This window comes from Notolepis coatsorum (assembly GCF_963971535.1).
Source record: "Notolepis coatsorum genome assembly, chromosome: 7".
NCBI classification, from domain to species: Eukaryota; Metazoa; Chordata; class Actinopteri; order Aulopiformes; family Paralepididae; genus Notolepis; species Notolepis coatsorum.
This window is the reverse complement of record NC_140171.1, coordinates 83,804,641-83,830,489: the sequence shown is the minus strand read 5'-3', so window position 1 is coordinate 83,830,489 and position 25,849 is coordinate 83,804,641. Positions and strand designations below refer to the sequence as shown.

At 44.0% G+C, this 25,849-nt stretch overlaps 1 protein-coding gene across 1 annotated transcript in view; it reads left to right on the top strand.

Annotated features, from left to right (window-relative positions):
• LOC311231688 (dolichyl-diphosphooligosaccharide--protein glycosyltransferase subunit TUSC3-like) overlaps window positions 1-22,815 on the top strand; it is a gene marked incomplete at its 5' end in the record, with an annotated part of 107,261 nt that extends 84,446 nt beyond the window's left edge. The window contains 2 exons of the mRNA XM_084318316.1: window positions 17,324-17,414; window positions 22,275-22,815. Coding sequence (XP_084174442.1) covers window positions 17,324-17,414; window positions 22,275-22,290 — 107 coding nt within the window. The 3' untranslated portion in view covers window positions 22,291-22,815. The remainder of the gene's footprint in view (window positions 1-17,323; window positions 17,415-22,274) is intronic.
• Between the last annotated feature and the right edge of the window lie 3,034 nt (window positions 22,816-25,849).

Sequence of the window (25,849 nt, the reverse complement as noted above, 5' to 3'; positions counted from 1 at the left end):
GTTCCCCACCCACCTAGGTTATCTAACTATCGCGCCGCGCCGCCGCCACAACTAGAAACAATGGCCTGGCAATTTTTTTAAATAATAATAATAATAATTTTTTTTTTTTTTTATATATACTTTTTTTTTTTAATCTGTGCAGGCCAGGCCACCGGGAAAACTCCCGGTGCTCCCAATGGCCAGTCCGGGCCTGACAGTAGCTATAGTATAAATTATAGCTCAGTAGCTGTAACAGAATAATTGCATTAACTATTAATTAATGAACTATTATTCAATAGAGTTTCAATTATAATGAATTAAATTATTGTATAAAGAATTTTCCATGTATTGTCATCTAATAATATATTCCATTACCTTTCCTATCTGTATCAAAGTCAAAATGTTGGTATTGTGACAACACTACAACATACAAAAGCAGCTTGACAACCGATATCCTTTGCGTCTATAGTAGGCATGGGCCAATGTGTGATTTTGGTGGTGTGCTATTTGCACAGATGTTTGTCCCTTAGTATGCACACGCACAGTATAATATGCATGTAATAAATAGTTTGTTAATAAACTCTGTTACTTGAAAAATGTTCACTGTGCTCCCAAACTTCTTTGTGTGCTCCTAAATTTTTATTTAGATTTTATTTATTTAAAATGTATTTAGGAGCACATGTGCTCCTTCGGAAAAAGGTTAGCGTAGAGCCCTATATATGGAGACAGACACGTTATCAAACAGACACGAAGACTGTAAAATAAAAATACAGCGCTTTGCACCACCAAGACAGCTGCAGCCACAAAATGGCATATGGTAAGTGTCAACAATGTTTTATAATTTTTATGTACATTTTCATCATAAAAATTCTGTGCCCCCGAAATACAAAAAAAGACCCCCCAAATCAATTAAAGGGGGGCAAAAAAAGCCCTGGAAAAAAAAGTTTATTTCTAACCCTGCATACAGGTATATAGTACCGTTACATTTGTGACATATACAATATGCAAATATACAGTACTGTTACCCAGATATCCTAACAGAATGACTTGGTCATTGGCGGTAGGGTTTCTCCCCATAAGAACATCCACAAGGCCACTTGGGTATCGCCAGACCACATAACCGAGAACCAGATTGACCACGTCTGTATCAGCAAGAAATTCAGGAGGTCCATGCAGGATATAAGAGTAAAGAGAGGAGCAGATGTGGCTTCAGACCACCACCTCGTCGTAGCCAGCCTGAAGCTGAAGCTGAGAAATAACTGGATATCGGCACATACAACACGACACAGGTACAACACAGCTTTCTTGAGAGACGCCAGTAAGCTGGAAGAGTTCAGAGTAACACTCAGCAACAAGTTCCAAGTTTTACAAGAGCTGTTGGAAGAGGACGAGTGCACCCTGGAGAACAGTTGGAAGGAGATAAAAGAGGTAGTAACGTCTACCTGCCAGGAAGTGCTTGGCCCCAAGAAGCACCAGCACAAGGAGTGGATCTCAGGGTACAGTCTGCGAAAGAGAGGATGGAGAAGAAGGCGGCAGTGAACAACAGCCGGACAAGAGCAGAGAAGGCCAAGGCACAAGAAAGGTATGCAGAAGGAAACAAGCTAGTAAAGAAGAGCATCAGAGCAGACAAGCGAAGGTATGGACGACCTGGCAACAGAGGCAGAGCAAGCAGCAAGAGAGGGGAATATGAGAGAACTGTACAACATCACCAAAAAGCTGGCAGGAAAGTACAGCAAACCAGAACGACCTGTGAAGGACAAAGAGGGAAGACCGATAACAACGGGAGAGGAGCAACAGAAGAACAGATGGATGGAGTATTTTGAAGAACTTCTAAACCGACCAGCACCACAGAACCCACCAGACAATAGCCTGCAATGCACCAACCAGGGAAGAAATTAGGAAGGCTATTAAGCAGCTGAGGAACGGAAAGGCTACAGGACCAGACAACATCCCCACGGAGGCACTGAAGTCAGATATAGAAACCACAGTGAAGATTCTCCACCCACTCTTCAAAGGAAGAAGACGTGCCAGGAAATTGGAAAGAGGGCTACCTCATCAAGATCCCAAAGAAAGGCAACCTTAGCAATTGCGCAAATTACAGAGGGATCACACTGCTATCAGTGCCAGGAAAAGTTTTTAACAGAGTCATCTTGAACAGGATGAAGGACCTCATCGATGCACAACTCCGCGATGAGCAACCTGGTTTCCCCAAGGACCGATCCTGCACAGACCAGATTGCAGTGCTGCACATCATCGTGGAGCAGTCGATAGAGTGGAACTCGCCCCTGTACATAAACTTTGTGGACTATGAGAAAGCTTTTGACAGCCTAGACAGAGAGACCCTCTGGAAGCTTCTCCGACATTACGGGGTGCCGACCAAGATTGTTTCCATCATCAGGAACTCCTATGAGGGACTGACATGCAAGGTGGTCCACGGAGGGCAGCTCACAGAGGCATTCCAAATGAGGACCGGGGTCAGACAAGGTTGTCTGCTCTCGCCCTTCCTCTTCCTGCTGGCCATTGACTGGATAATGAAGACCTCCACAGCACAGAGAAGGTACGGGATTCAGTGGACACCTTGGACGCAACTGGACGACTTGGACTATGCTGACTATTTGTCACTACTGTCACACACCCAACAACAGATGCAGGAGAAGACCAACAACTTGGCATCCACTTCCGCGCAAGTGGGACTCAACATCCACAAAGGCAAGACTAAGATCATCAAGACCAATGCAGCAAACAACACCAACACAATCATTAAAAAAAAAAAAAAAAAAAAAAACTATTTAACCTTTATTTATCCAGGCAAGCAATTAAGAACAAATTATTATATACAAAAGCAGCCTGTCCAAAAAGCAAAGGCCTTTTGTGGGAAGGGGGGGTGGGAGGCTTTATTTTAGCTATTTTTTAGTTCTAGAGTGTATAGGGAGGTGTAGTGGTTATGTCATTGCTGTTTCCGGCGGGTCCACCGTCTTGAAAACGCAATGTATTTCCCCATTGCCCATTTCTAAATCGTCTCGTTTAAAACAAATAAAGAATGGGGGGAGCTCCCGTAGCTCACCGCATATTTCTGTCGGTCATGCTTGACCAGAAAAGCGATAAACGCTAAAAAAGAAAGTTTAAAAAAATAAAAATAAATAAAGAATGAACATTTGCATGGTGTACCTTTCTGTGCATATTCATCCACAATCTATAGCTCAACATGAAAATATTCGCAATAAAATCATAAAAAACACTTGTCGAATTTTATTTCAACCAAAAATGCTTAAAGAGGACATGCATTATAAATGGCTTTTTTACAGTATTTACCATTGTTTTATAGCAATAGGGGTTAGTATCAATGGGTCTGTGTCTCTAATTACCATATTGACTCATCAGTCTAGTCTCGAGTTCACGAGATCTTCCCTCACTCAACTAAGCCGTTCTGATTTGACGGTATTCCTGACGTGAATAGGGTACTGATCTGCAGTAACGCCCCCTCTATGGTTGTAGGCATAGTGTAACCCGACACTTCCTCAAACAGGTTTTATCAGGCAGAGAGAGAGAGAGAGAGAGAGAGAGGGGGACGGCGGGAGGGACTGCAGAAGTGTGTGTAAATGTGTGTGCGCCATCTCTCTCCCTCGTCGGGGACACACACACACACAAACTTGACTGTGTGTGTGTCGGGGACCTAGGCATAGTGTAACCCGACACTTCCTCAAACTGAGTTTGACAGGCAGAGAACGAGCGAGGAGAGAGAGGGAGAGAGAGAGAGAGAGAGGGACAGCGGGAGGGACTGCAGAAGTGTGTGTAAATGTGTGTGCGCCATCTCTCCCTCGTCGGACACACACACACACAAACTTGACTGTGTGTGTCGGGCACGCGTCTATATTTATCACAGCCGAAGAGTGCAAGAGAGCTTCCGCATTCTTCGCCATACGCCAGTACGGTAATGCGCATTTCCTTTTCCTTCGCCGCGGTGCTCGCCGCTGCGCATGCGCATGAGGTCGCCGCTTGGTTCGACGCGGTTCAGACCCCCATTAATCACAGATGCCAGAATGCGCCATATGCCATATTAAAGCCGCAGCCTTTGGTTCATATTAACGCTGGTCAATCACATATTAACACGCCAAAGCCTTTGGTTCATATTAACGCTGGTCAATCACATATTAACACGCCATATTAGCACACATTAACGCTGGTCAATCACATTAATTGCTATTGCTATTGCTATATATTGCTATTGCTATATGCTATTAATACTAATACGGTATATATATACACGCGATGGACGCAGCAGGCGATCACTGCTACTGTTATTCAGCCACGCCAGCCACCGCGCCGCGTAGCATTTGTGTGTGTAACGTACTGTAAAAAAGAAATGTTTTTTCACAGGAAATTCACTATTATTTTACAGATTACTTTTGTTTTTCTACTTTAAGTGTAAATGCCATACAAATATAGTAAATGACCTTTTATCAAAATATTAACCATTAAATAAAGGTTGTAATTAGGGCTGTCAGTTTATCTGTATGTCATATATGTCCTGATGAATTGAAAATGGGGGACCCTGATGTAAACAAGACGAAAGTCTTTCTCTGGTCTGCATCCCCTTAACAATTGTGTGTATTGAGCCGTACTGTATTGTACCCATTCTGCAATCTGTTAATAACATTTTCATTCAATCAATTTCATTCAATCAATTTTATGAATGCCCGAATAACGTTACATTTCATTCAATCAATTTTATGAATGCCCGAATAACGTTAGCGTTGCGAGTGAATCGCGTCGCAATAATATACATGTATTCCATTTGGGCGTCTGAGCGGGGGAAAAGAAAATGGGCATTTGGAGGGCGTTACCGGGGCCAATCAGGGCAAAATGCGGAAGCTCTCTTGCACTCTTCGGCTGTGATAAATATAGACGCGTCGGGGACGCATCTCTCCTCTCTCCCTCGTCAGAGCATTACACACAAACTTGACTGCGTGTGTGTCGGGACGCATCTCCTCTCTCTCTCCCTCTCTCTCTCTCTCTCTCTCTCTCTCTCTCTCTCTTGCTCGTTCTCTCTCTCGCTCTCTCGTATGTATCACGCTGTGTGGGTGACTGTCACTGAAAGTGCTTATCGGCGGAGCCCATCCAATAACAGCCTGAAATCCTGCGTCTGGAAAATGATGCTTTTGAGTACTCCATTAGAAATATAAAACAATGATTTTTTTTTAAAGGTGACATGCATTATAAATGTCTTTTTTGAGTCTCTAGCATTGTATTATAGTAATAGGAGTTAGTATAAATGTGTTTTTGTGTCTAAATACCATATTGGCGGATTGCCATCATTCAGGTCATTCATTTCCTGGTCCATTTTAATCAGGTCGTTCTGATTTGACTCGCATGGTGACGTCACGTGGCGAGGATGGAGCGGATAGTGAGCCGATTGGCTCTGTGGTTGTAGCGCACCAAACGGGGTTTGACAGAGAGCGAGTGAGAGAGAGAGAGGGAGAATCAGATAGACCCTCGCGACAGAGCACACATACACACTGTGCCGCGCGCTTATGCTCCCGAATCGAGAGAGAGAGAGAGAGCGCACTGTGTAAACATTGCAGGTCCCCTTCTCTATCTCTCTCTCTCTCGATTTGGGAGCATAAGCTGTAGCAGTGCACAGTGGTAGACTTCCTCGAACGGGAGAGGGAGAGAGAGAAAGAGAAGGGGACCTGCACGCAGAGTGTTTACACAGTTCTCTCTCTCTCTCTCTCTCTCTCTGTCTGCCACTCACATGAATTGTGTAAAGTTGCCTAAATAGTGCTAGGAATAGCAATGCAGGTCCCCTTTAAATAAACCTTACAGATGTGTTCAATAGACTCACAGTAATTGTGTAAAGTTTCCCAAATAGTGAAAGGAATAGCAATGCATGTCCCCTTTAAACAATAATGTTAGTGATAGAAGGGAACTCAGTTTGTGCAAAAATGGAAAGCTTGCCAATGTTCATGAGGCAGAATTGTTACAATAGCCGATAATCCATTTTCCCAATGATAAATCCCTATACGGGTAGACCTCGCGGGCGGTCCAAAGTGACGTCAGACTTCATCTCCCTATAACAATATCTACCAATTTAACCATGTATGTACTACAATATTTAATACAATAATACATTCGATATTTGAGAGTCCTTAGAGGGGTAGGGATATATCAACAACTAAAGCCCTTATTGACACAACGCACGAGAGAGAGAGAGAGAGAGAGAGAGAGAGAGAGAGAGAGAGAGAGAGAGAGAGAGAGAGAGAATGATTGTGACAGATGATGCCTTTCTTTCATGTTGGTGACATCTGGGAGAAATATGATTTCACACACAGCACTCTATCTCTCTCTCGGTCACACATACATACACACTCTACTTCTCTCTCTCTGTCACACACATATACATATTCTGTCTCTACTTCTCTCTCTCTCTACCCCTCTCTGTCACACACATATACACACTCTACTTCTCTATATCTGTCACACATACATACGTATTCTGTCTCTATTTCTCTCTATTTCTGCTATTCTTCATAGCGATCACTTACTATACCTGAGAAACACAATGAAGCGTGTTCCATATGCACACAGACACAGAGACACACACACACTCACACACACGCACACACACACACACACACACACACACACACACACACACACACACACACACACACACACACACACACACACACACACACACACACACACACAGAACACACAGAGACAAACAAACCAACCAATCAACCAAACCCCACACAGATCAAAGCTGCTTCTTCCGCTGGAGGCGACCATCTAAGCTGATAATTGGAAACAACACAGCTCCACATGGCTGGTAATGAGAGTGGTACTAGCATGCTAATCAGAGGATAGCTCTGTTTAGATGCAGAGAGGTGTGGTGCTAGCATGCTAATCAGAGGATAGCTATGTTTAGATGCAGAGAGGTGTGGTGCTAGCATGCTAATCAGAGAAGTCATTAAGTACGTCGGTGCGAATTAGCTCAGGTTATTATTGAGTATAAGTAGCTTTTGGTATAATTACTTTTTTTTGTATTTAGTTTTGTTGTTTTGATTAATAATAATAATAATAATAATTCATTTATTTTGTATAGCGCTTTTCAAAGATCCAAAGTCGCTGACAATAGGCAAAAAAGAAACAAAGAAAACAAAGAAACATAGAACCACAGGGAAACGGAGGACAATAAGAATACACAGGAACATAAAACCATGAGTAATGGATAACAAATGCAGGAGTGAGTAGAGGAGACAGATTGTGTGTGTGTGTGTGTGTGTGTGTGTCAGGGTTGAGATCAATTCACTTTTAATTAAATCCATTCTAAATTGAAACAGTAATCACCCTTTACTTGCTGATGATGATACATCCATTCTCATTTACTCGTGAGACGAACGTCTGTCACTGTTTGGAAAGAAGAAATATCTCCTGAAGCCAGTGTTGTAGGACTCGAGTCCAGGACTGCTTTTCAGGACTTGTGACTCGACTTGGACTTGAGCACTGATGACTCAGACTTGGACTTGGACTCGAGCATTGACTGCATTCAGACTTTTTTTGTAATAGGCCCTAATTGATATAAGATAGGATAAGATATTGATGGCTATATTAACACATTGGGCGCCAAGGACGAGTTAACTCGTTTTTGGCCGCCAATGCATTGAGCGCCAAGGACGAGTAAACTCGTTTTTAGATCCTGTTTTCTAATTTCCTCCGGGCGCACAATTTTGGTACAGGCAAGCCTAGCGGTTCACCCGATCACATTGGAACGTGTCCAGGACACTCGATACATGTGTTGTGCCGGATTATGTCGGGGACACGATGGACACCAATACTGGAAATCGTGATCAGACAATTGGAATATTCATTTTGGAATACCTCCTAGCAAAGGTATGACGTCAATCCTACTTTGATCCTACAATGATTTCACATCGATCGCAACAATCAACGTATGTAGTATTCAAAACGTATGTCGTTGCTGACGATCAGAGCATCACAAAACAACCCCCCCCCCCTTTGATGCCTTCATGATGAAACATAATACCTATTATATACCTTTGATTTGGAAATAGTATCGTGTCCAGGGGAGCAACACGAACGACTTTCGCAAAATGCACATAGCGCTCCATAACTCTGCTTCTAGGAATTACCCCGGATCACTATGAAACTATACAATATTCTTCACAGGATAACACGCAAACGTATACATGAAGAAATGTACTCTTTTTTTACATGTTGGACGAGAGATAGTGACTGTCAAATGAGCCATAGTATTGTCTCCATAGCTATAATATAGAATATAGATATAGCTCTGCAAACATCGTGACGCACCGTGAAATTGCCTATCTTTTAAAGCGTGGCCCATTGACAGCAGGGATGGGGATACACGCTGGCGCTGAATGAGTTAAGCGGCGGTGGACCGCAAATGACATCAGGCCATAAATCCATCTCTACAGACTGTTTTCTTTTCAAATGTAGCCAAGAGTAAAGACCCTAACCCTGTCAAAACAGCAGTCAAAGTGTATATTTTCAGCAATACGTTTGTTTACCAATAGGTTAAAGTGTTATTAGTGAAATATGAGTTTTGGAAATCTATTCAGAAACTAGCGAATATCGACGCAAGGAAATGCGTGCCGCCATTTTGTTTGTAGTCATATGAGGAGAGGAGACCCAGGGCTTTCGATGGGTGTTGGAATTTCGAAAGACGACACTACCCAGCTCAAGCATATGACTTGTGGATTTTCTTTTTTATTTATCTTATTTTTCAGGATTATCTACCACAAACCTGAACATTATTGGCATAAAGTAGAACACAGTTCTGTATCGTTAGTGGCTTAGCTTGGCATCACACTGCACTATCTCGCGTACGTGCACGCGTACTGAATAAACCACAAATGTACCTCTAATACCAGTATTAGTCTGACCACACCCCTCATCAGCTTACCTTCATAAGCAGGTGTGTGGTCACCTGCTCTCCTCCTTCTCGCTTTCACCACAAGGAAGAAGTGCCTCGGTAGATCCCCACACTTGACACCATGATGGAAGAAAGGTTTAGGAGCAGCTTTGGGAAACAAGGATACGTTGACATCATATCTTTATTTTCTCTCTCACTATTTTCGAGAAAATACGGCGATATTGTCTTCGTACTGGAGTGTCTGGAAGATGATGATCATTCTAAAAACCCTCCACCGGTTTTCGTATTGGGAGCACGCCGCTGCATGCTTCTCAACTGCAGTTCCTTGCTGTGTTTGTTGGGGTGAAACCTGTCAGGCCACAGCTGAACTGTCGGACATGCCGCTGTTGTGAGAAGCGGTGCGTTCCAGGTTGGGTGAGTAGTGTTTGCTGGCGGGCTCCACTTGTCTGTTAGTGCTATGGGGGCTTCTTGACAAAGTTTATGGAAACCGGCCCCAGGCTAGGGTCCTTTGTTTAGCCGCCTAGGCGACAGAAGGCCTTGGTCTGGAGACCATTATAGTTTTAACTAGTGGGCCGCGACCATTGACACTGGTGATCCCTGTGTGTTCTGGACGAGTGGATTCTCTCTGTCACCGTGTTAAGACCCCATCTTTCATATCCAAATGAGAGTATTCCTTCACGAGGGGATATGTGCATGTAATGTGCGATAGCGGCAGATTCATGTTCAAAGTCAGCTACACAGGCCAGTTGGTACTGTGCTGATTCCGTCGGATGTGGTAAAGTCACCGTTGTGAAGCGGTGTTGACATCTTGTTTTCTCTTTTCTCTTAAAAAGTGAGGAGAGGTTCAGAACGGCGGCCTGTCTGGGTGAGTGTTATGTCATTGTTTACATGTTCATAGCTTGCGGTTAGCCAGTCAGCTGTTAACTGCTGCGTTAGCCTGCTGGATCGCTGCATGGCCTGCTTAGGGCCTACTATTAGCCAGTCAGCTGTTAGCTGCGGGGCTAGCATGTCGTGGTCGCTAGGTAACGTTAGCTTGCTGCTATGGCCATGGCTGGCGCGGGGTAGCTTAGCTTCTCGCGCGCCGCCGTGAGCTCGCTTCTGATCGCCGTTAGCTTGATGCTATTCTGTTGAACGTGCTTTGGTTTTAACATGTTTTACACTCTTGACCGCGACGTCATCCTTGACAGGGGATGTTTCGTCGACCCTGCCCTGAGCCTGGACGGCAAGGTTGCATCAACGGGGGACTGTAGTACGGGTTGGGGCGGTGACGCTACCCAGTTCGGACAACACAGGACGGCTGTGTTCCTACGGTGTCTGTGACTGCACTTCGCTGATCTGCGTTCCGGGTAGGAACGGGGTTGACCAGACCTCATAACACGTCTTCTGGTTTTACTTTGCTAAATGTATTGTGAATAGCGGTGTTTTTTCCCAAAACGTGTGTTGTTGCAATGCATTTAGGATACGTTGCGGGTTATGTGTGAGCTGTTTTTTGTCACTGGCAGTTAGCTTCTCCGTGCAAATCGTGATGTAATGATCTGGTTGTTGTGTGAGAAACATCATGGTGTTTATGTGTACCGTGTACTCACTACTAAGGCAACTAACCTATGAAGCTATGCTTGGTGACAAGTGAGTAAAAGAATGTTCTTTCTCAGACTGTAATGACAATGAACAGTGTGTTCACACATTAACAGGTTTTAACCTGTTTTAACTGGCCGTATTGAGGGTAAAATAGGAGGATTGTGTTTTCCCCCCCGGTTCCCTGGGGACTTTTTCATCCTCCTGTCAGACATGTTGTGCATTAATTGTGTCTTTTGTGTGGTAGGGATACGATGTAACTCTTAGCTTGATTGCTGAGGTTGTGCTAAATCTGCTGGAGAAACTTATTTCCTAAAGGGAAATTGGTTTGGTTGCTGTCATGTGTGCTTAGCAAGGCCTGTGGTCGATACTAATCAAGAATGATGTATTCTCTCATTGTGAAAGAAACGGCGTTCCTCTGTTGAGTGTTTTTGCCATTTTTTTTTGTAGGTGATGATGGGTTGTGTGTGTCATGTGACCTACAACTGGGTTGTACTGGCCACAGAAGCACATGTGTATGTTGGACCGGGGTTCTTAGAGCCCTCTCTATTCTGTGTTTTTCCTTAGTAAAAATCAGATAGCAGGTTAGCTCATGCGCTGTGTGGAGCTGTGAAACGCTTCATAGAGCTGACTATGACTGTGTCATATTCTCTTTTTGTCGTTACATCGTATCATGGGTGTGGGGTCGTAAAGGGGTGAACTGGTAACCTTTCCTCTCCCCATTGTTCTGTCGGTCAGGGGTACACCCCCTGTCCTTCAAGGTTCCCGTCACGTGGCGGTTCGGCACGTTACGGGGGGGGGGAGGGGGGGGGGAGGGAGTTCCTGGTCCCACGGCCTGGTATATTGGGCGTGTGCACCGCAGGAATTCCCCCGCCATAGAGTACGTCACCGTGCGCGTCTCTGTTGGTAGGACTTCCGTGTGCTGTTCAGGTCCATGTGATGGATCTGTTTTCAGGGGGGGTGGTCAGGGCTCCTCCTCACCAAGCGCCTATTCAGGCCTTCTGTGAGTTCGGACTCCTTCTTCCATGTGAGGAAGCCTCCATCAGAGTACAGAGCCTTCCTCCTCAGATTGTCAAAGTGAGTGGACCCTCTAGAAGGGTCCTTTTCTATTGTATGTATATTCGATTCAATTCGTTTATTGAGTGTGTATGGGTTCAGTGCCTCTTCCCCGGAGGCCCTAAAACCAGTTTTTTACATGGCTCAAGGTGCAATATATTCTTTTCAATCTGTACAGCTCGCGTGGGAAGTCTCTCTGGGGATCCCCGTCTCTTTCCTATGGGAGGGTGGTGGGATGTAAAAATGTGAACATTTTTTACCCCGGCTGTGTAGACTGGGATACATACTGTTGATGCTTCCTTCTTTCTATTCCAGAAGTGTTGGAGTTAGGGAGTGTCACACCCCTCTTGTCGTTCCCCTGGGCGCCTTGGGGATTCAATGACAGGTCTAATTAGCCTGTTCATTGATGGGGGTGTGTCCCGACGCACGTATAGTGCTAGCTCGCTGTAAACAGGCGATTGACTGGCACGCCTTGGTTGCTTGTGGTTGAAACAGCGTTTTTATAAAGCAACTGAGATGGGGGTTTTTCCTCTTCCGACGACCACATCCCATGACCTGGGTGGGTTGTCGACGGATTCTCGTTCATGTCTGGGGGATGATGACGGGATGGATCTGAACATATGTGGTGGGGTCTCGCGCCCTTGGGGTGGGCCACCAGGCGCGGTTCGTCCGAACGTCTGGGTGGCGCCTTCTTTTCATGTTAAGATCAACACGCATATCTGCCCTTCTCCTGGAGTAGGCATGTCGGCGTGGTTAGGGCACGGGACTGGTTCTGGTCACGCTGGTCCAGATCAGTTGAACCCGTTGTCCGCCGGGGATGCAGATCTGCTGTTCTGGTACCCTGAGGGACTTGGGCTTTTTTCAGGGGGAAAAATGCCAGGTCGGTCTGGGTGTCACAGGGTTAAGCGCTATGGAGACCCTGGTTGGGTATGTTTTTACTCAGCACTGTCGTCATGGCTTACAGCCATGCCATTCTGTACGCGCTCGATCTCGTCGGATCTCGGCCGCTACACAGGTTGGTCCTGGTTAGTACTTGGTTGGGAGACCGCCGGGGAATACCAGGTACGGTGTGCTTAGGGGCTGGTTCTCCATTATTTTTCGCTCCTCTCTCACGCATGGCGAAGAGGGGCCTGTGGGGGTGGTTTTTTGACCTCCTCTGGTGACCCTGTGCTTCCCGTACCGCCAGGCCCGGTCCGAAGTGATGTTTGCGACCCGTAGGCCTGGGTTAACCCTTTTTGGAAACTGAAACACTTGTACTGCGGTATAGCCGGTGTATACCCGCAGGTGTGTTTTGGAGTTTTTTCTTGAGGGGTTATAGGAACAACCACCGCATTGGGTAACACAGAGGTGGTTGATTCCCTGGTGTGTTGGAGCAGTGTCAACTCCCGGGTTCACCGTTTGAGGGTGCCCCTGCACGTTCATGACGTCTGCCAATCGTGTCAGCCTTCTCTGCCTCGACCCCTCTGGGTGGGGGTTTTTAAATGGAGGCTTGGTCATGCAACACCGCCAGCTTACGCTCCTTCCGCCGGGGCGGCTGTGTTCAGCTGTCCCCTCTGGCGCCTGTCTCGTCCGCAGTCTCCAGGCTAGGGTTAACAGCCTGTTGCCTGGTTTTTCCCCGGTGCGCTGCCTGCTTCCGTTGGTTAACCTTTTTTGTGTGCTTACGGCCATGCTGACTGCCTGTTCTGCAGGGTCAGTGTGCCAGGCGGTGTACTATTGGGAGGACGGGGCCCGCTCGGCTTACGGCCATACCAACCTGAACACGCCCGATCTCGTCCGATCTCGGAAGCTAAGCAGGTTCTGGCCTGGTTAGTACTTGGATGGGATTCCGCCTGGGAATACCAGGTGCAGTAACTGAGGGGCCTTTGTCCGAATACGCTGGCGATGTGGGGGGCGGGGCACTACGTGCCCACCTGGTGGGGTCTTGATGCTGGCATCATGGACTTCTCCGGGCCCCCATTCTAGGGAGTCCAGTCCTTTTGGTGGGTCTGGGTCTTCCTTCGTGCTCCGCTGCTACGGCCTTGCCACGGGGTTGGGTTTGCCCTTGACCCCGTGATTCTGGGGGCAGTAACGAGGTTGTTCCTCCGTTCGTTCCCGGGTGGCATGCGGGTTGTGCGTGTGTGTAGTCGTGGGGTCAAGCCACGGTCTGCTCACCCTGTGCGTTGAGTTGCTTGAGTGCCTCTTCGCACGGTCGGGTCCGTCGCCCTCCCGTGACGTCCCTAATAGGGGGGCTACCCGCCATTAGGGGGGGTCGGGGGGGCTCGGCCCTCCCTGTTCTGATGGTTGTGGGGGGGCTGTCAGCGGGGTGTATTTGTCAGCCAGTGGCTCCGCTTGGCCTCCCTTGTGCAGTGTGATGCCAAGCTAAGCCACTAACGATACAGAACGATAGGTTATGACTATAACCAAGTTCTGTTAGTTAGGGGCGATGCTTGGCATCAGACGGCCGCTGCAGCCCTTGTCCTCACCTTGTGGTGAAAGCTTGGGAAGGAGGAGAGCAGGTGACCACACACCTGCTTATGAAGGTAAGCTGATGAGGGGTGTGGTCAGACTAATACTGGTATTAGAGGTACATTTGTGGTTTATTCAGTACGCGTGCACGTACGCGAGATAGTGCAGTGTGATGCCAAGCATCGCCCCTAACTAACAGAACTTGGTTATAGTCATAACCTATCGTTAATTTGTCTACCTTGCTGTGAACGTCTAGCAAAAAACTGTGTTGCAATCTGATGAAAAATGGCGGAGACATTTCCATTATAAAAAAGTAACTGTACTTACAGTAGATTTCATTCACGTTTTTTCACGGCCTGGTGATACTAAATCCAGATTGAACTCTGCCATTGGAAAGAGGATATTTGGCCCGATCCAACTTGGCCATAATAAGGTAATTTATAGGCCTGATATTCTATATTCTATAATCATATTTAAAATTGCATGTGTCCGGATGGCAGAATTCAGTACTATATCTACAAAACCTTCTGTTTAATAATCTTCCCTTTATTAATTTGCTTAGATTTTTTGTACACGTGATCTCAAGAAGGTGCTGAACGAGCTCAGTGGCAGTTATTCATGTCTGGTCATTTTTAGCATGGTGTTATTCACTCTCAAAGGAATTTTTTTTTTATTGATATTCTCCTTTGGTTCATTACAATTTACTCAAGCCTAGTAACAGTCACAATATTTCTGACACTGGGAATACATTCCCTGATATCAATAGATGTCCCTAGATACCAAGAACATGCAAATGGACCTTGTAGAAGTGGAGCAATCTTCCATTTACTTCCATTTGGATCAACGCAAGATTGATACTATATAGCCCTTAGGATGTACTGCAAAAAGAATATTCCAATTATCTGATCGCCATTCCAAGTATTGATGTCGATCGTGTTACCAACATAATCCACCAAAGAACATGAATCAGCGGTGCTTGATTCTCCCCAATCCATGTGTTATAAATGTTACTCCTGCCCGACAAGGAGGGTAGCCAGAGGGTTTCCAAGGATGTGCAATACCGGCCGCAAGGCGTTAGGCGGCGGTATTGTACTTTGCGATCTCAGACCCATTCCCAATGATAACATCAGGCTCCCTCGATGGATTATGAATGGAAATAGCGAATAAAAGAAATAACGACCAAAACCCGACTTTTCTCAGGTTTGGCGCTCAAGCGATGGCGACTTAACCCGACTTATCTCGGGTCTGGTGTCCAATGTGTTAATGTAGACCTTTTTTTATTTGTATGTCAGCTCTTTGACTGTCAGAGTGGAGTGGACTCAACCTTGATGACTCGGACTAGGGTAATGGGGACTTGGACTCAAACCCTGAGGACTCGAGACTCGACTCAGACTCGAGATTCAAGATTTAGTGACTCGACTACAACACTGCCTGAAGCAGATGAATTGAAAGTGAATTGATCCCAAACCATGTGTGTGTTTGTGCAGTAGCGGAACCTATCAGACCCTGGCCGGGGGGCGGGGCCACATGACCGGGCCCTTTAAACCCAATAAAGCTTGACATTATATCGGGAGTCCGGGGTGGTAATCTGACGCTTGTGCGTAAAAAGTCACAAACAGTCTAAGATTACAATTTAAAACAATGTTTGAAAGAAAACTAACCAAAGAAAAGGTGTAATATTTAAGATTGCGTTTCTACAAAGGCTATAGAAACGAAATATATACAGATAATGATATAACATGACATAAAGCCAACAAACTACAAGAACAATGAAAACATAGCCTAATAAAATGATTACATTTCTGCAGACCACGAGAGCACAGAGCAGTGTATAGTCAAATTGGCACGGCGGCCCATACAGAGTCAGAAATAAGATGAAGGCTGTGCAAACCTCACTGATGGTAGATGTTACTGCTGGGTTGTAAACAATGAGCATTTTTACGAGATCCGCGATAGATTTCAGTTTTTGTATCTGGTCCCTGAAACAGGTTCTGAAAGAAAGCAGCTGGTCAGAGAAGCTGGCGGCGATGTCCCGACTATGGTGCTCTCCTGTGCTTGCAGTAGTGTGTTGGGGTGAATTGCCTCAAACATGTTCACAGTTGCATTTAAGCTGGTGAATCTTTGGGACAGTTGCTGGATGATTATATCAAGACATGCATTGAAAACGTTCCCCCGAAAGTTGCTCTCTGCGTCAGTGAGGCGGCTGTCTTCAGAAAGTTCATCAAAGTGACGCTTAACTTTCCTGGCCCTGCGTTGTTTCAAACTGTGTTTGACTTCCCCATTTAGTAGCCAGGGCAAGAGTGGCGGACTTCGCCTCATCAAATTGTCCCCTATAGGCTACTCCACCAAAACACTGATGGTATTTTGCAGTAGAGTAGATGCTTTGAGAATATCCGCGTCTTTTGCTTGCAGTAACTGTGAAGCACAATTTATGCTTTCCAAAATATTGGTCTGCATGTTGACCAAAAATAGAAAGCGAAATTTGCTTATGGTATTATTGAGTGCACTTGCAGCATTGCGCTCATCCTTTTTGTCACTGGTAAGGGATATTTTGACGAGGGCTTTTATAATGTCTCCATATCTGTGCCTTAACGCAACAAGCACATCATGGCGAGATGACCAGCGAGTGGGACGTTTTAATGTGATACTACACGAAGTAACAACAACCATATGATATCAACATTTACCACAAACTCAAGTTTTTTTTGTTGACAGTGTGTGTCCGTGATTGTAGCCTACCTGTAAATCTGGCTCACCCCCACTAACGTTGTTGGCGGGCTGGGGCTCTTCAACAAATTCAGGTTCCTCCCGCAGGAGGAGAGTAGGGTGGAAAAAATATACATCTAGCTTGGACAATTAGTCTTTTCCTTGGTCCTTTTCATCTTTTTTCATGTTTTGTCGCTCCACTTTTGTGTTTATAACTGCTCATGCTTAGGCAGTGCTCTGTTGACAAGTGATTGATGATGATGTTCATTTACGTATGTTGATGGACGGCTGATGACGATTTTACCCAAAATACATTTGAAGATGGAGACAATAGAAGGGATTCACTTGCAATTTTTCATGTTTTAACGTTAAATGTGGGTGTGAAAATAGCAGCACAAGTTCAACTCTAGTCATATATTATAGGCTACAATGCTTTATACCTAATATGACCACAAACGTCAGTGCACTGAGTGGCGCGAGGCAGCAGGGCCCGCCTCGGGGGGGCGGAGCCTGCTGCCTCGGCGACGGGCCCCTACAGCCCCCCCTGAAGCCCCGCCCCTGTGTTTGTGTCTAGGGGTGTGTATGATATTTTAATGTTTTATTTGAACTCTCTCTCCCTCTCTCTCTATCTCTCTCTCTCTCCAGTCATCTGTCTGGTGGGCCTGGGTCTGGTCGTGTTCTTCTTCAGCTTCCTGCTCTCCATCTTCAGGTCCAAGTACCATGGGTACCCTTACAGGTAACTATGGCAACCACACAGCACCCTGCAGCATATTCTATCTATTGTTTAAATTAATATATTGGCATGTTCCTTTCAAACTCCTCTGCAGTCCACTGCAGCCTCTGAGAGACTAGTAATGTCAGGTTTATTCCGCAACTCTGTAAAAGCTCTGTGGATGTATTATTATAAAAAAATTATTAGTCTACATAAAATGTTATCTATAGCACCTTTAAAGGGGAATGCCACTGTTTTTGAACATGCACCACTCTCTCCTGAAGCCAAATAATAATAATAATAATAATAATAATAATAATAATAATAATAATAATAATAATAATAATAATAATAATAATAATAATAATAATAACAATAACAACACTCTGAACCCTCCAAACTGGAATGTCAAATCTGGAGCTGCTCTTTAGACAATGACTGAGGCTCTGACTTCATGAGGCCATAGAATGTTAGTGTAGCTCTCACACTGAATGGACGCTTCTCATACAGTCATTCCCCATTAACACTATAGGGACCACGAGTGGACCACTCGTGGCAAGTTGTTATTGTTTTATTCCATATTAATAACGCTATTCCCCGATCGACTTGCAGGACCTACCCGCATATTTGATTTTCAAAACATGCAATACCGGCCAGATCCGCTTAGGGGCGCCATCGCTCCACTACAGTATCATTGAGGGCAATTGAAGAAAAAAATGTTTACTGTCTGTGGGTGTTTCATATGAGCCTCGGTCCCAGCCGAACATACTCCATCTTTGATCCCGTTACCGAACGCAGATTTCAGCCTGGAATAATGGGATTTATGATCAACCAATGGACATATCGATCTACCAGATTCCGATGACTAATGACGAAATGCTGCCGGCGATCACATGGGCTGACGGTAGGATACTATTCCCCCAAATTACAGCTGGATTGGACATTGTTTTAAAACGCAACGTGATCGATCAGTGTAAATGGCTACGTGAACGCACACTGTATTGCTAACCAATAATAGTAATCGGCGTTCCCCGCAGCCCCCATTTCATCCATAGATGCTCTGTAATAGTCCGGATGCTACGCAGTTTGTTTGATTTCATTCGTATATATACAGCAGAAATGCCGTTTGATATAACGTGACTAGCCTTTAGCCTATTATCTAGCTCCCCAGAAAAAAGACTAGGCGAAAACTGCGATAAACCTTATATTCACGGCGCTATAAAATTACAACCAACCGATGGATTTTTATTTTCTTTAAGCCATTATGAAGGCACGGTTTATGCACTCAAGTGACAATGAGAATGGACAGATAGCAATACTATAAAGTATATATATAGCTGTTAGAAAGTACATCGGTTTGTTGACAACGCTCGGTCCTCTGGCCTATAAATCGGCGTGGGACGCTGGTCGTCAATGTGTTAACCGCGTGGCACTACTGTATATTAACCACGTGGCACTATATTAACTCTTTCTCTGCCACGCTGGGAACGGGATATGGCTATGTGCTGCCACGCATTAAACCAATGGAGTCGGTCACCTTGTTTGCAGGGCTATAACTATATTCTATATTATAGCTATGGATGCAATACTATGGCCCATTTGTCATCGAGTATCTATCGTTCAAGATGTGAAAAAGAAAGAATTTTTCCATCCATACATTCCCGTTTTATACCGTGGTGAATATAAGTATAGTTTTAGAGCGGTTTAGGGTAATTCCTGGGAGGCTAGTAATAGCCCGCAACCTATATTATACTTAATCCATTGGCATTTCGTCCCTACACAAGCTACAATAAAAAATTCAAATGCATATGATCGGGGGCGGCTAGGTGGTGCAGTGGGCAAGGCACTCACCACCAATGCTGGAGACGCTGGGTTCAAGCCCAGCTCTCCACATTGTTTTCAGTTTGGCTGGTTGTCCGTACTAATACAATTGGCAGTATTAGGGGGAGGGAAAACTGAGGGGTGGGGACGTTGTGGACAGCGACTCCTACAGGTTGGTTGGTGTGCCTGTGCAGTAGAATCAAGAAGCGATGGGGGCGGCGCCCCTCCAAAGCGCAGACCCCTGACGCTGAAAGATCGCGCCGCGCAGGTGAAAAGATGCGACGGCTGCTACCTCGAGTATCGGAGGGGACTCGTGCTATGTATGGCTTCGTCCACATTGCAGCCGGCTTGTGGGAGGCAAGAAACAGCGTTGGAGACAGGGGAGGGTTGAATTGGACGATACGAAATTGGGATGGGAGAAAAATAGAAAATGGGAGAAAAAGTGGATCCAAAAAAAAATGCATATGATCGGTATATAATGTTCCATCATGAATGCATGAAAGGGGGGCGCATACCACCAGGCTGCGGTATTGGACCTTTGCGATCTCAGACACATTGCCACACAGTACCACAGCCTTGCTGGGTGATTTATGAATGGAAATAGAGAATAAAAGAAATACCGATCCAATAACATATATATACGTGGTTGCACAACATTAGCTCATCAAACTAAATCAGGACGTTGAACATTTGGAAACAGGTCCTGATTTGCTGGTGTGTATTCTCAAATGTGTTCTTGATTTTTCCACATAAACATACACACACACACAGGTCCGAAGACCGTCACTGTGACATCATGATCGAAAGTGTACGTAACTATCTTCGTCAGTAGTTTGTACAAACAAATTTACAAAAGTCCTCCTCCGGATGCCTGAATGCGTGAAACGGTGTTCGTAAATGGCCAAAATGTCCCAAAATTAAGAACGTCACTCTGAAACTGAAGTGTGTTCTCGTACACCTGACATTTGCATACAGAAACGCCCCGCCAGCTCCTTATAAGGGAGAGAGAGGCTAAGCACGCCGGTCGTGCTGACCCACGTGAGGACCGTGTGCACAGGACCGCGTCCACAGGCAACGCAAAGGTAATTTGCGACTGATCAAAATGAGATTTGATTCGATAAAAAATTAAATGTATTGTCATTATACAGCACAAGTACAATACAACAAAAATACGTTTGGCAGAGTACAAATGTAACAGTAAAGTGCAATAGTAACATACAATGCAGAGGTGATTAATATAGAATATAGGGTATAGAATATATAAATACTACTGAGTAATCAGTAATCAGATGCATGTACACAGTTGTAGTATTAATATGTAATAGGTATAAAGACCCTATAGTAGTAAGTCATACTGTACAACATGACATCTTATTTAATAGTGTCAATACGGGTACAAGGCCACCCAGAAAAAAAAAGTTTGATCATGCCAAAATCGGCCCGAGAAGTTCGTACGTCTTTATAAAAAAAATTACAATTTCACATTTACAGACGAAAACAATTTAAAAAACAAACATATACAGTAGCAATTAACCATTTCACTGCCACACAACAGAAGGTTAACCCTTTACTATCACACAACCGACGGTCGCCGAAAATGTCGTGTGGCAGTGAAAGGGTTAACCTTCTGTGTATTTTCGCAGTGAAAGGGTTAACCGTTTTGGTAGTGCGGCGGTGAAAGGGTTAAAACAAAAACAAGGACAATTCACAGAACCATTTAAAGTCAGTCAAAAGATCTGCAGCCAGATGTGCTGGATTCCATATCGCTTAGAAGGGTTTTAAAAGCAACCAGTGAGACCAGCTCATGCAGGTTCAGCTGGTTTTGTAGCTGATTCCAGGTGGAGGGAGCTGCATATCTGAACACCCTTTTTCCCAGTTCAGTACGGACCCGGGGGACAGTTAGTAAATATAAGCCCTGGGAACGAAGACCATAACTGCCCATACTTTTTTGGAGAATGTATATCTGTAGGTAAATTGGCAGCAGTCCAAGAATTATAAATAAGGATATGCCAATGGTTGAGTCTGCGGGTGGACAGGGCAGACCATCCCACCCGAGAATACAAAGTACAGTGGTGAGTAAGAACTGAAAAATGTGTGATGAATCTCAGCGCTCCATGGTAGACAGAATCCAGTGAGTGTAGGCATTTCGAGGATGCATGCATGCATGTATATAACATCACCATAGTCCAGCACAACCAGCCTCTTTTTAGCCTCGAAGGAGAAACAAGCCTTGTTCCTAAAATAAAACCCAGTTTCAACTTCAGTGGAGTTACGAATACATTTCCGTTCGAGCACGAGGACCGATGTCTGTAACACAGCTGGACATCGGTGAGCTCCAGGCATTAATCCAGTATCAACGGTCCAGTTCAGAAAGACTGCAGATGTATTTCCATGTAAACACACATCCTTATATTACTATTCTGGCTGGTCTGCCGACCACCACCACCAAGCCTCTTCAACTCATTCAGAACGGTCTCTAACTACACACCCTCAACACCCCTCCGCTCTACATCCTCTGGCGGCCTCAGACCCACTCCTATCCGAGCTCCGGGAGGGTTATCAAAGAGAAGCCGCCTATTCTCGGTCCTCGCTCCACAATGGTGCAATACATTTTTCGCCGTTGTCTAAAGACACACTTCTTCAATCAATACCTGAAATGAAGATTTTTTTTTTTTTTAATTAAAATAAACTTGTTACTGTCCTCTACTGTCATGCACTCTTCCTAATATACTAACATACACTCAACACTGTAGCACTCACGTTTGAACACTTTGATGAACATTGTTACTCAGCTGAAAGAGTTGTACCCTTCCTGCTGACTTGTCATACAGAACTTGTAAGTCGCTTTGGATAAAAGTGTCAGCTAAATGACAAAATGTAAATGTAATTGTATTCAACACAGAACACAGTGTGTTAGTAGCAACATTCATGAAAACCCATTCAATCTAAACACAACACACAGCTTTCTTTGTGAGCGCCGTCACAGATGACACGGGTTGGAACAATGGCCGCTGGGTGTGCAATACCCCAAGAATCATCTTGTGTGTCTCTCTCTCTGTCCAGCTTCCTTATCAAGTAAAGCGCAGCAGTGAGGAGGAGCAGAGGAGAAAGCTGAACCTGTGAAGATACTTGAAGAGGAACCAGGGTCTCGTCTGCATGGTGTTTATATCAACTCTAAAGTCTGAACATAAAATAATTCATGATTCTGTCTTAGAAATAAAAGTATTCCTGTCAGTTTCTGATTGATTGATTGACATGCGTGTCTTTTTTTTGTCCATTGTGTGAGGTGTTATCAACGAGCTCTAAACAAACAACACCAAATGCTCCAGAATGTCACCACAGCTGCAGCTGCCTGGTGGTAGTACTGGCTTAATATTTATGTTTATTATCAATATACTCTGTATTAGTGAAATAATTTGTTGTGGCTATTATCACGCTCTATTGATGTGTTGCTATGTTTACCTCATAGCATGTAGTTTCACTGTAACTCCTCCAATAGGCCTAGGGAGTGAGGTTCCACTGTGATGTTCCCCTGTTGTAGCCACCCGTTGAAGATCAAATTTAAGATCAAAGTTTTACAGCCAAACCGTGTAGGTTCATGATATTTGACGGAGGGATGGATTATTTCATTATTTTACTGTTGCAACTAATAAAAGTCAATGTTTTAACTTAATCTTTGCAAACATTTCTTTTATATTGTAATCTTTACTTGTTTCCATGGTAACTACTACACCCACTACCCATAAGCCTCAACAATCTTCCACCAATCACAAGAAAGCTGCTTCAACCTTTGTATCCCTTGCCGTTTTTAGATTTTTGATTTGATTGAAGTTTATTTCAAATATGCAACATAACAAACAAACATCAAGTACATATATAGCCATAAGCCGTTCAAATAATAAATGTATATAAAAAATAACAAAGAACAAACAAAAAAAGTCAAGCTTTTTTTTTTTTGTCATTTACATATTTGAAAAGGAGTGGGAAGAAGCATACACTTATTTAATCCCACCTATTTACTCATCAGAACATACTATAATATTTTATTTACTAATTCATACATTACTAGACTTATATTGAAAAAATTTACTTAGTTAACAATAATCTTTTTAATAATACCTTATTAATATTTGCTAAAACTGTATGCTACCCTGTATAGTTCCTCTAGCCATTTTTATACATATATACAACTATATACCTACATACAGATCCAGCCAGAATTTGTCATGGAGCAGCTGTTTGCCGGCCGGTTTGACGCCGTTTTGTGTGGTTAATGTTAACAATGACCAGCGGGGGCGCTCTCATACAGCTGGTGACAACGTGCTGGACGAGCTCCGCCCTCCCTCAGAGGCAGAGGAAGTAAATATCGCGTCTCGTCTGTTGGCAGTGGATTTAGCTCTCAATCGGTAAGCTCTTAAAGGGGAACTATCTTATAAATGGCCTTTTTGAGTGTTTAGCATTGTTTCCTAGCTATGTGAACTTATATTAATATGATCTATGTCTCAAAATTCTCATATTGGCGCTTTCTTCCAATTCTCCTCTCACAATATTCACCCTCACTGAACTGAGTCGTTTGAAAATGTGCCTATATGTGATGTCATATAGTCACTGCTGCATGTTAATGTGGCTCCTCAGGCACCAGCACCTGCACCCCAGTCCACATCAGCTCAAAACAGCTCGAGATCTTGAGGTAGAAAAATGCTGTTTTTGAGGACTTGATTAGAAATACAAAACAATGAATAAAAAAAATATATATATTACAGAGGTGTTCCATAGACTCACAGGAATTGTGTAAAAGTGCCCAAATAGTGAAAGAAATAGTAAAATAGTTCCCCTTTAATATACATTACTATTGAAATGCATTTTTACTTAACTTTACAGCATTATTCAAACGTGATAGGAAGTTATGAGTCATCAGCCGTTTATATGCAGTACGTTTTTGCCTACAGATTATACAGTACATGGCAAATGGTGTAGCCGGCTCACATATAGTAGACTAACGTTACGTTACTTTCTCAGATAGCAATCTGTGTGTGTGTGTACTTATGTGTTGTACTAATTGTACTAATAATAGTGTTTACGTTCCATGTGTCCATATCCTGGCTGCCAAGAGGTGCGAGGAGCTGGAGAACACTGGAGAGCAGCATGTAAATATCCTAACCCAACCCCCTCCAATGTACAGTCATTTACCTAGTATGGTTTTGTCAATAGTCCAATGTACAATTTTGTTTGTTTATACAGTGTCTCCCCCCCCCCCCCCCCTCAATGTACAGTTTTGCTTGTTTATACAGTGTGCCCCCCCCCCCCCCCCCCCCCCCCCAACCACCTCCAATGTAGATTACCCAGTATGGTTGTCAAGATGTCTAATGCCAGGTAATGTGAATTAATGTCACAAAACGAATCCCTTGGATAGGATAAAACAAAGCATCTACTGTATTACTGTGTGTTTATATTGTGAGCAAGTCAAGCAAGTGTAATTGAACACAATACATGCCTTTTTTTAAATCAACCAAGATAATGGAGAAATATCAGTCAAGTCCGAAATCGACCATGAAACCATTGGCAACGGAAGTTTTGTTGAGGTTGTTGTGATTGTTAAGGTACATGTCTCTTTTATTTATTTATTTCCAATAATAATGATTTAAATTACTACTACTAGTCTTAGCAGTAAGTAGTAGTAGTAGTAGTAGTAGTAGTAGTAGTAGTAGTAGTAGTAGTAGTAGTAGTAGTAGTAGTAGTAGTAGTAGTAGCAGTAGTAGTGTAGCAGTTGTAGTAGTAGTAGTAATAGTAGTACTAGTATTAAATATGAGCCTAGCAGTAAAGTTATCAATTATCTCTTCTTCCTCTCCTCTCCTCTCCTCTCCTCTCCTCTCCTCTCCTCTTCTCTTCTCTTCTCTTCTCTTCTCTTCTCTTCTCTTCTCTTCTCTTCTCTTCTCTTCTCTTCTCTTCTCTTCTCTTCTCTTCTCTTCTCTTCTCTTCTCTTCTCTTCTCTTCTCTTCTCTTCTCTTCTCTCCTCTCCTCTCCTCTCCTCTCCTCTCCTCTCCTCTCCTCTCCTCTCCTCTCCTCTCCTCTCCTCTCCTCTCCTCTCCTCTCCTCTCCTCTCCTCTCCTCTCCTCTCCTCTCCTCTCTTCTCTTCTAGGCTACTGAGGCTAATCTGAACATCCATGGGGTGTATGCCTTCACCACTGCAGAGGTACAGATCAGAATTCTCGACATAAACGACAACAAACCCGAATTCTACAGGTGCGAAGATACATGTGTCCCGCAGGACACCTTCACAGGAGAGATTATTGAGCACTCATCAGGATCCATCCCCCTCGACATCACTGTCAGAGATGCGGACCAGGTCACAGGATTTTTTTTTCTTTTTTTTTTTAATTCTTTAAAAAGATAAACAAAAACAGAGAGATTGAAAAGAAAAAAACAGTCTCTAATTTGATGTTTATTAGATTAGATTAGATTAAAATGTATTGTCATTATACAGCACACGTACAGTACAACAAAAAGAAGTTTGGCATCTAAACAGAGTGTACCAGACTGTAACAGTTAAGTGCAATAATAATATACAATGTACAAGTAATTAAATGTGATATATATAACAAGCTACTGGTAATATATGCAACATGTATTTACAGTAT